The 11,250-nt window shown below is 36.2% G+C and overlaps 3 protein-coding genes and 1 pseudogene across 3 annotated transcripts; 3 read left to right on the plus strand and 1 right to left on the minus strand.

Moving 5' to 3' along the window:
* Positions 1-1,305: 1,305 nt before the first annotated feature.
* Positions 1,306-1,889, plus strand: LOC117911262 (auxin-responsive protein SAUR21-like). The gene has a single exon (XM_034825561.1). It carries the CDS (start codon positions 1,397-1,399, stop codon positions 1,682-1,684), a length of 288 nt encoding a protein of 95 aa, XP_034681452.1. The 5' UTR covers positions 1,306-1,396; the 3' UTR covers positions 1,685-1,889.
* Positions 1,890-2,905: 1,016 nt separating this feature from the next.
* On the plus strand, positions 2,906-3,395 carry LOC117911272 (auxin-induced protein X15-like). The gene has a single exon (XM_034825570.1). The coding sequence runs from the start codon at positions 2,958-2,960 to the stop codon at positions 3,240-3,242; it is 285 nt and encodes a 94-aa protein (XP_034681461.1). The 5' UTR covers positions 2,906-2,957; the 3' UTR covers positions 3,243-3,395.
* A 3,426-nt stretch (positions 3,396-6,821) lies between these two features.
* On the plus strand, positions 6,822-7,261 carry LOC117911546 (metalloendoproteinase 1-like). The gene is made up of 2 exons (XM_034825952.1): positions 6,822-7,025; positions 7,112-7,261. The coding sequence occupies exons 1-2, from the start codon at positions 6,822-6,824 to the stop codon at positions 7,259-7,261; spliced, it is 354 nt and encodes a 117-aa protein (XP_034681843.1).
* Positions 7,262-9,583: 2,322 nt separating this feature from the next.
* On the minus strand, positions 9,584-10,149 carry LOC117911261 (annotated as a pseudogene).
* Between the last annotated feature and the right edge of the window lie 1,101 nt (positions 10,150-11,250).

The raw sequence follows: 11,250 nt of genomic DNA on the forward strand, positions 1-11,250 counted from the left end.
ACTGGAATGAATATAGTCCCTGCCAGTTGGCCGATCCAAATCCACAGTAAGCCAAGATGAATCCTGACAAATAAATTTCAGAATGAAAACCACAGCAATCTTATTATTAGTTGGGAGGCAAAGCCATGTGAACCCTTGTGTTGAATGTCCAAAGATGGACCCTATTAGAGACTTCTCTGGACTCTGTACATATTCTACTCATCATAAGGATATGGCATCCCACTGTTAAAGTTTTCTTATCCCAAGACATCTTTAAGAACCATTTCTTGTTAGTCTATATCCATTCAAAATCAAAACAGAACATAACTCAATTTCTGTCATGAAGTTAGAGATGTCTATCTTAAAGAAAAAACTTTGCCAAGGGTGCTTTTTCAAAAGGTTGATTTGAATAGTGCTGTTTTAAATGTACCTAGTCCTACTTTACAAGGGAAAAAAAAAAAGCTATGAATATGATCTTCCTTTTGTCTTCTTCATTTTCATCATTTGAGCTTTTCCCCTTTCCTTGAATTATAAATGATGCTTTTATTTTGAAGACCTGCATCCCTCAGTCAAACTTGACGAAGAACCCTCGAAAAACATTGTACTAACATTTTCTAGATAAGAAAAACAGGAATAGTTTGTCTTCAACGGTCAAATTTGAGACTCTTTTAAATATCAGAAACTTGTTGCAAGTCAAGATGGTGAAGCAGTAAGGATCAGAAAACCAAGAATAATCAATAAATTTGTCTAGGTATTCTGGGAGCATATGTTGCAATCCAGCTCAGTGCCCATTAATGGATAATGCATGCTTTGCATTTAGACTTGGAGTTCTTGAAGTTCATTCATTGTCTTGCTTTTGAATTCTTTATATAAAGCATCATAGAACAATACCATATGATATGTTGGTTAGGGGATTCCATTCAAACTTTCTTCTGCTAGATTTAATGCTGAAGAGTGAGGACCATATCATCACTGGTTCTTCACTTGCATAGAACAAGAAACATCATCACATGAGAATATAGCCTTTTTGTCCAGTATGTCCTAATGATCGGGTGGATGTATGTTATAATGAAATACAAAAATAATGATTTCAAGTGGTCGTCTGCTGTTTGTTATATTCAGTGGTAGGCCATGATGAAGCAACGGATATATGACAGTATGAAAGAGATCGAAATCATATTATTTCTTGGGAGGCAAAACCATGTGATCCCTGGTGATATATCTCCTTCAAGGGACCCCATTGCCATAGTCTCTTCACCATTCATTCTATCTGAGAATATTAGTCATATAGCATTTGTTCTATAAATATACCTACTCTAAGGGCATATCCATCAAATCCCAAACCATTCTTGTTTTCTAAGCTCTCAGAATCCATTTTTCACCATAACTTTAGTTTGAAGAACCAAGTTTGAAAATCATGGCCATCCGATTTCAGAGGATTATCCCTTCCAAGCAGATCCTGAGGCGCATTCTTCCTTCTCCAGATTCCACAAATGTGCCCAAAGGCCATGTTCCTGTCTATGTTGGAGAAACTGAGAAGAAGAGATTTGTGATTCCAATTTCATACTTGAAGCATCCTTCATTCCAGAACTTGCTAAGTCAAGCTGAGGAAGAGTTCGGGTTTGATCATCCACTTGGTGCTCTTACAATCCCATGCAGAGAAGAAGCCTTCATTGATCTAGCTTTCAGTATGAATTGCTCATGAGCAATAGGCAAAATCTAAAGACAACCGGCCTGGAGGACTTCGAATCTCTAACAACACTGACTCCAAAAACTAATCCCAGAAATTTTGCACCATTGAGAAATAGGTCTTTTTGTACTGAGAACAATGTACATTTCTTGTATTTTTCTGTAAAGCAAGTGGACAGTCAAATGTCTTCATATTAATTGAATAGCTTTACTTTTCCTCATCTCTCTTTTATCTTCCAGCAGCCATTCTGTACAAGTTTTTACTTATCACATTCTGATTTCAGATTTTTGAACTGAAGCCCAAAACAGAGATATACTGTTGTAACTCTGCCTCCCAAAAGCTCGCATTAGGAAATTCTAACAAATGCTTGATATTTCAATTCCAATTACATGAAACAAATCATTTTGTTATGAATGTCCACTGCTGCAACTTGAATCAAACTCAACCTGAATAAGAAAAAAGGGCTTGTTATGTAGGAAGATTAATGAAGCAAGGGAAACTGAAAACAAGTAAACAACCCCATTTCAAGTTACTATCTCTTAGGTGTTCCTTTCTATAATATAGCCAAAATGTCATCATTTTTTTAGAATATCAAGATCTAAATTACAGTTTCAATTGCCCATGAGTGAGCAGGAAGATTAATCGACTTTATTTTACATTCTCTTTGTTGTTAAACTCGTTGACAGTGACATTTGTACAGTAATATTTTTTATATGGCTATTATTTCAAGCAACATTGTCATATGAACATCTGTGTTTCTTTTCAGTGTATGCTAGTTTCATAGCAAATGAATTACAGGTAGTTTTTGTGTTTATAAGAACCCAAACAGGCTTAGACATATACCACTGGAAGGCAGTGGGTAATGGAATGAATATAGTCCCTACCAGTTGGCTGATCCAAATCCACAGTCCCCACCATGTCAGTTGATCCAAATCCAGAGTCATTGATCAGCATATAGTAATAAATAGTTAGCAATTTCAAGTGGGCTTCTCAAGTTTGTTCTGTTAATTAAGCAGTAGGCCATGAATGCATTCCAGCAAGACCTTATTATTAGCTGGGAGGCAAAGCCATGTGATCCCTTGTGTTTGAATGTCCACAGATGGACCCTATTCAGCGACTTCTTTTCACCACCAGTTCCATTTGAGCAGACTGTCATAGAGAGTTTTCTTCCTCTATATATATTATACTCATCCTAAGGATATGGCATCCCACAGCCAAAGTTTTCTTATCCTAAGACATCTTAGAGTACAATTTTTCTTACCATTACTTTTCTGAATTCATAGAAGTCATGGGCTTTCGCTTGCCTGGGATTGTTAATGCTAAGCAGATCCTGCAGCGAGTGCGGATGGGTGGAGGGGTAAAAAATGTACCAAAAGGTTATTTTGCTGTTTATGTGGGAGAAGACCAGAAGAAGCGATTTCTGGTTCCGGTTTCATACTTGAAGGATCCTTCATTTCAGAACTTATTGAGTCAGGCAGAAGAAGAGTTCGGGTTCAATCATTCAAGGGGAGGTCTCACAATCCCATGCACAGAAAAAGCCTTCATTGATGTCACTTGTAGTTTGAATTGCTGATGAAAGCAGAGGATCTCTAACAACATTGACCTGTGAGCCAGTCTCCACAATTTTGAATTAAGACGACTTGGTTGTCTCATTTCCACTCATTGCAATCTATAAATTTTTGTATAGACAAAGCTGAGAGTCAGATCTCTCCATACAAAACATTCAAATAGAATCTCTTCTGTTTCTTCTTTCTCATGAAATATTTTTGGGATATTTGGGACATTTGATAAACAATTAGACCCATCAAATCTTATGGAAAATGGAAGTAGGATTGTCAAAGATTTTCTCACGTGAGTAAAAGAGTTGCAGTTAAATTCTATGTTCCTGTGTTAGCTACTTAGCTGCAAGGGTACAGCTTAATTCAGGAAGAAAAAAAACGGAGAATCTCAAAAACGACGCCGTTTCATTGGACATATAAAAAACGGAGAAAGTTAAGCACTGCCGTTTTGTTAGTAAAATTTAAACGGAGAAAAGTAAACAATGACGTTTCCTCCGTGGCCTTGGAGTGAAACGAGAACCCTCCACCTTGAGTCAGGAATGGAGGCATGTATGGATGGGGATTCCGAATACGATGTCGTTTTGATATGATAAAGCACTTTGATTGATAGTCTGCAATCCCAAAGCCATATTGGTTTCCGCCATTGATGTCCAACTGGCATTCTACACAGAGGTTTGATTCCATGAATGGATACTTGCATCATTGTTCTCAAACTAAGAATGTAAGATTCATTAAGAAGCTTCATGGCCTTCTACTTAGAACAGGCTTGCTCTTTATCTCCCTTGGTTTTCAGAGCACCACATGCCTTCATAGAAACAACTCTAAAACCTTCACCACCTTGCTCAACTGCATCAACCCCACAAAGTCATTTCCCTCCAATATGATTCTATCCGATTATTGTCGACATGGGTTTTCTTTTTTGGCTCTGCAAACCTCTCTTTCAATTCATGCATACCAATGGGGTTCCTTTAGACACATATCATTGATTGATTTCCATTTTCTTACCTAAAATTTGGTTAATGGATTTCCATTTTCGATCTTCATTTCAACAACTATTCCCGGATCTTTGACTAGTCCACAAATTCTCGAAAGGAAAAATCACGGAGGAATCTTAACCAATCTTCAAAACCTGCTTGTTACAAAGAGAAGTGATGTAGTGAGTCTCAAATGTGGACTTCTATGATAATTTCTTAAATTAAGGTTGATGATCAAAGATTACATAAATAATAATAATAATAATAATAATAATATTTTCTTTTCTTTTCTGGACAATCACCTATTTGGTTAGTTTTCCTTTACAGTAACATTGAAATCTAGCATTGAATACATACCCTCAGTCCAACTCTATATACAGCAATGTTGAGAGAATCAAGACAGGCTACAATACAGATTATTCATCTTCCATAATTTTCTGAGCAATGTTCATAAAAACACCTAATGGAAGTGCTGCAACGCCAAGGTGGTCAGCCATGGCGCCTAGGGTTTCTCTCCTGTTCTCGTCGGTTCTTTCTTCTCCCCTCCTCCTCCTCCTTTTCCCTTCTCAGGCAACTTCACCCTTTGGGTCCTTCAAGCTGGAGAGCTTTGGGTCTTTCAAGCATCTGGAGGGATCTAAAAAAAGGAGACAATTACAAAGGGTTTTGACGCATGGGCTGGTGTATCAAACTTCACCTTCGACAGGGTTCGAGATGAAATATTTGCTAAAACCCGAGTTCACTTCCAAGTCGGGGATAAGGGAACACTGCGCTACCCCTTGATGGGCCTGGAGGAATCTTGGCTTACGCCGAATCATCATTAAATAATGCAACCATCCATTTCCATGGAGAAGAGGAGTTGGGGATGGCTCATTTCCTGAGTGTACTGATTTGCAGACTGTTGCTACCCATGAACTAAGCCATCTTCTAGGACTTTCTCACAGTCAAGTTCAGGATGTCATCATGTATCCGTACATTGATTCTGGACAGGTCAAGCATTTCACTCGATTTTCTGAGGTAACAAGATCACCCCAATATTATTTCCTTATAGAAATCAACTATTAAGAATCAAGATCATAATAGGCTGAAAAAATAGGAGACGGGTTGGAAGTTGATTTTTAGCAGGCTGATTGGTTTTTTGACGAAGGATGGGATATGTCCATCTATATATTGAATTGTAGCTCGAGGTCTCATGGTAGAATATTCGAGAGAGATAAAAAGAATTAGAAGGTAAAAGAATAGAGCAAAATACTTTTTTTAATTAATCTAAGAGCTTCTTTAATAGTGATTTTAATAAACACTTTTAATCTTTTTAATATTCAAAATTTTTTATCATTTAAATGTTAGAAATATTAAAAACGTTTTTTAGAATCACTCTTAAACCTATTTTAAATTATAGTGAGATTATTAAAAGAATGTGGATTTAACAATTTTTTTAATTAAAAATTGGTAAAATTTGATTTTGATTTTCTTCATTTCCACGACTTTTCCCCAGTGTTTGACTGGTCCTCCTTTCATTTAATCCTCAGGCATCAACAATTGATCAAATGGTCAAACAATCCTCAAGAAATTCTCAAAAATGGAAAAACTATGGAGGAATAATATTCTTATCAAATCTTCAAAACCTTCTGTTAATGGACCTTTATATAGTCTGTTAAATAAAGAAATAAGAAAATTAAAATAAAATAAAATAAAAGGTTGATAATGGAAGATTGCATGCATAGAAATATTTTGTTATTTTGGAAATTGGAAGACATGATTTCCTTTCATATATAATAATAATAATAATAATTTCTTTATGTTTTTCTTTAATTAAAAATGAGAAGAAATTAATATAACCCTTTGATTCTTGAACAGCAATTTCAATATTTCGTGACAGAATTACTAATCCTGAATTAACCTTCATGACTTTGTGTTGATTCTTCCTAGAAACTCCATTTGTTGCCCACATTTTGGGTAGCTTTCCTTTCCACTTATACTAAAATCTAGCAATATCCTCAGACCCAAGTCCTTATATGGTAATAATGTTTGGATAATCTCCGTTGGATTAATTAAGAAATCAAGACAGGCTGCAATACAGTTGCACAGATCATTCACCTTCCATAATTTTCCGAGGAATATTGCCTATAAAATGATCACCTAAATGGAGTGATGTAACGCTAAGGTGGTCAGTCATGGCGCCAAGGGTTTCTCTCCTGCTTTCCTTCATTCTTTCTTCTCTCCTTCTCCCTTTCCTTTCTCAGGCAACTTCTTCAAGCCCTCTCGCGTCGGGCCTTTCAGGCATCTGGAGAGCTTTGGGTCTTTCAAGCATCTGGAGGGGTCTAAAAAGGGAGACAAAACGGAAGGCATCCAGATGGTGAAGAAGTACCTTGAACGTTACGGCTACTTGAGCTCTACCCATTATTCCCAAATGGATAGCGATGATTTCGATGATACCTTGGAATCTTCCCTCAAAGCCTTTCAGACCTTTTACCATCTCAAGCCCACTGGAAGCTTAGACGCCCCAACAGCCACCCTGATGTCCAAGCCTCGATGCGGGGTCCCGGACCACCCCACTGGCACAAACAGTATTAACCCCAGTATACTATCGAACCATGGAGAGTGAAATGGCCCCGCGATCAGATGCATATCCACTATATCGTCTTCCCAGACTCCCACCCAGAGGAGCCAATCACAAGGGGTTTTGAAGCATGGACCGCTGTTTCAAACTTCACCTTCGAGAGGGTTCGAGAGGAATCGTTTGCTAAAATCCGAGTTTATTTCCAAGTGAGGGATAAGGAACTGCACCACCCCTTGATGGGCCTGGAGGAATCTTGGCTTACGCCGGTCCATCATTAACTAATGCAACCATCCATTTCGATGGAGAAGAGAATTGGGTGGAAGGTGCAGTTGCTGATTCTTTTGATTTGCAGACTATTGCTACCCACGAAGTAGGTCATCTTCTAGGACTTGGGCACAGTCGAGTGTTGAAAGCCAACATGTATGCTTATACGGGTACTGCAGAGACGAAACCTTTGATTCAGGATGATATCGATGGCATTAGAGCTAAATACAGCACTTGATGATCAATCGGCTGTCAGCTTCTTTGAATGCTATGCATTGGCTCATGCAGCGAGTTTATTTCGTCCATCAATAAATCTTATATTATATTTAACAAACGAAACATAATCTTAAAGTATAAGACAATGACACTTATCATAAATAGTATTCGATACCGAGTTAAGAGTTTTCTATTCCATTATAATATTTCATTATGATGATTAATGGAAAATATTCCATTTTGATGATTAATAGAAATTATAACATGGAAATAAAATTGGACGGGTGTGATTCGAAGATCAAAAGGTTGGCTCATGGTTTATATAAAGCTAACGTCTCAAATATAATTGATTGGTATGAAGAGATTGACTCTCAACTATATTCAACAAATTTACAATTTTCAAAAAAAAATTGAAAAAATCTCTCTCTTATGGATAAGTTTCTCTAATCTCCAACTATAAAAAAAAGATAATAATAATAATGAAAAATTCGGACTTCATAAATATATAATTTAAATCTTATTAAAATAAATAATGATAAAATTAAATTATAAATAATTACAAAATTTTAATATATTTCTTCATCTTATCTTAATATTGATAAATTAAATTATATGATAAGAATAAAATTTATTAATGTATTGATATTTAATTTATTAAATAATAAAAATATAACTTTTAATGGTTACATGAAATAAATTTTATTATTTAAATATATTTATTTTTATATATTTTTTTAATAATGTTTAAAAATACTTTTTATATGTAGTGCTTTTATTTTTAATCATTCACCGTATTAATGTAATTATTTTTAAAATGATTATTTGATTAAAATAGATGAAATCATCCTAAGTTTGTAAAACTAACCCTCCATTTTTTCACCCTAAAAAAAACTCATTTCGGATAAGAATGCTCTCACTTTTTTCTCATAAAAACGCCCTTTATTTTAAAACACAAATGTAAATATTTAAAATGTTGAAGAATATTTATGTCAAAAATTGAGTTACTATTCAAGTTAAAAAAACGAGAGCAGTTAATTTTACAAATTTGGGATCTTTTCATCCCTTTTAATCAATTAGTCATTTTAAACAAGGTCTTAAATCTTTGTATGTAAGCCATGTCAGCCAATGTGTCACCCACCCAATTGGCCTCTCTAAACGACTTGAGAACCTTGCACTTCCAGCTTCTATGGCTTATCTCTTGACAAGCTTTTGTTTGGATGACATGAAGACTCCTTGCATGTATCTTCTTTTGGGTGAGGACTATAGAAGTTTGAGAATCAACTTCTGCTCTACCTTTTTATCATGGCAGTCTCTCTTTTCTGAAAATTAGTTCTGTTAGAAAGGTTGAACTGCATTTCTTGCAGAGATATAGCTCCTAATGGGTCAACAGGCCACTGAAATTAATCCTTGTTTAAGCTAGAATTCTTCTGGACCTAAACCTTCCAGCTAATTGCAGCGAAATAGTAAGCAAGTCATGATCTCCACTGATCCTTTTCTTAAGATTGAGGAAGATCCCATCTCTGATTGGCGCAGAGAAGAAGCTGTTCTGGTCAAATATTCCTCAAAGTACTAATCCAAATGCCTTCAATGATAGGACATTCCCTAAAGAAATGTAGATTTGAGTCTATAGAGGCATCACAAAAGTCACAATTGGCTGAGACAGCAGGCCTTCTTTAACCAACTTTTTCCTCCCTGCAGATTCGAGTCATCCTTCCTGCAGATTCTGAAAAGATTGGGAAGAGAGCATACCTGAAGTAGATGGTTCCTAGTGCCTTAAATCTGTCAAATCTTCAAGAAAATTGAGGGGAATGACTTCACTTTCCCGGAAGAGTTGATCAGGAAGAATTCCAGCCAAGCAGCCAAATCCCAATTGCTTGGATTGTTAGATAGCAGCTAACTTTTTTTCTTTTTCCAAATCAGTATTGTTCAGAGGCTGCAGGGTATGATCTATAAGAATCATACCATTAACCCATCTATCCTTCCAAGAAAGTTGTTGACCCATCACCAACTCTGCAAGCCAAGCTTCTATTCTCACCTACTTCCTGCCTAATATTCCATGTACAAGACATGGTTCCTTGGTTCTTCAGTGTCAACATCTCACCATCAACTTGAAATGTTTTTAAGAAATATCATAACCTCTTCTTTCTTGAAATGTTGTTGAGCATGCCCTTAGTTGAAGATTTGACTTTTTAGCAGAATGATTGAATCTGAAATATTTAACAAGCCAGAGGAGATTTATAAAGGCTAATGGAGTAATCCTTTATGTAGATTTTGTCTGGTTGATCTGCTGCAAATGCATTTGGAAAATCTAAGGCAATAACCTTCCTTCACTATATGGTTGATATAAGTCAAAAGCAGAGCTATTCAATTGAGACGAAGAGATATGGCTGTCAATTTTCCTTACAGAAAAATAAAAGAAATTTACATTGTTTTCACTACAAAAAACACAATTCTCATAATCCAAAAATTGCTGGCATTGGATTTTGTGGTCAATGGTGTTAGAGATTTGGTATATCCTTCAGGCTGGTACTGTCCAGATTTTCCTTCTTGCTCATGAGCAATTCAAGCTGCAAGTTAGATTGATGAAGGCTTCTTCCCTGCATGGGATTGTGAGACCACCCAATGGATGATCAAACCCGAATTCTTCTTCAGCCTGACTTAGCAAGCTTTGGAATGAAGGGTGCTTCAAGTATGAAATTGGAATCACAAATCTCTTCTTCTGAGTTCTCCAACATAGACAGGAACATAGCCTTTGGGCACACTTGTGGACTCTGGAGATGGAAGGATGCGTCTCAGGATCTGCTTGGCAGGAATAATCCTCTGAAAACGGATGGCCATGAGTTTCAAACTTAGTTCTTTGAACGAAAGTGATGATGAAAAATGGATTCTAAGAGTTTAGAAAACAAGAAAGCTTTGGGACTTGATGGATATGCCTTAGAAGAGGTATATATATAGAGTAATGCTATATGGTCGGTATTCCAATGGAATGAATAGTGAAGAGGCTACAGCAATGGGGTCCTTGAAGAGGATATAACACATGGCTTTGCCTCCAACTAATATAAGATTTTGACAGCATTCATACTGATATACATTTGTTGCTTCATCATTGCCTACCTCTTAGCAAAACAATCAACAGAGCCCCACTCCACTTGAAATTATTTTGTATTGCATCCAGCTGATATTACTAGCTGTGTTATAACTTAAGACTACTGCATATCAGAACAGCCAAGTTATCTTTGATGTCATGATCTTTCTTGTTGCCACACAGGTGGGTATTTGTGCTGAGGGTGACCTTTCATCTTGAATTTATTGGGATGAAGATAGAATGGAAGCATTGAACCAGCAGAGCATATGTTATTGTTCCATGATCTGATGTCTAGACTCAAACCGACCAGATTCACCAAACCCTAGCTAAGCATGAATTGGATAAAGGAGGCTTTCATTTCACTGGTCAACTCAAAAATTTCAATTCTTAGACCAAGTACCACACTAGCAGCCTAAGTACTTGGCAACAAGATAGGAATCTTAGCGACTAAAGCGTCGAATTGCAAATGATTAGAAGCCTGTATATAACTTAGCATATATATATATTTATATATTCATTATTTGGAGATTTGTTTCAGAAAACACACTGTGTCTAAATGCATTCTTAATAGGAAATCATGTTGCAGCTTTTAGAAATGGTGAGTACTGCTGGATCTTGATGGTACCTTGCGTTGTTTAAATTGATGGAGCTATAACTATAGCAGAGAATATAGCATTTTGTCTCTCAAAAACAATTCATCAGGTGAAATAAACAAGAAAGAAATGACAACGTAATTTCTGTCATTTTCTCATGTAGTGTAACCTATATTCTCGCTCTCAAAAAAAAAAAAAAAGTTATACAGAAAGGAGAAAAGGATATACATGGGATTGCATTCATTCTTTCAAAGTTGTCAACAGTGAAATGAGAAGTAAGATTGAGGAAAATATCTTCTCTGCAAGGGATTCTGGGACAGCCCATTGGATGAT

This window comes from Vitis riparia, chromosome 3, assembly GCF_004353265.1.
Source record: "Vitis riparia cultivar Riparia Gloire de Montpellier isolate 1030 chromosome 3, EGFV_Vit.rip_1.0, whole genome shotgun sequence".
Classification (NCBI taxonomy): Eukaryota; Viridiplantae; Streptophyta; class Magnoliopsida; order Vitales; family Vitaceae; genus Vitis; species Vitis riparia.

Bases quoted from the DNA above. Each gene is read 5' to 3' on its own strand.
- LOC117911262 (XM_034825561.1), top strand. From the start codon at position 1,397: ATGGCCATCCGATTTCAGAGGATTATCCCTTCCAAGCAGATCCTGAGG.
- LOC117911272 (XM_034825570.1), top strand. From the start codon at position 2,958: ATGGGCTTTCGCTTGCCTGGGATTGTTAATGCTAAGCAGATCCTGCAG.
- LOC117911546 (XM_034825952.1), top strand. From the start codon at position 6,822: ATGCATATCCACTATATCGTCTTCCCAGACTCCCACCCAGAGGAGCCA. The intron at 7,026-7,111 runs GTCCATCATTAA...TTTGATTTGCAG, and splicing joins AGGAATCTTGGCTTACGCCG to ACTATTGCTACCCACGAAGT.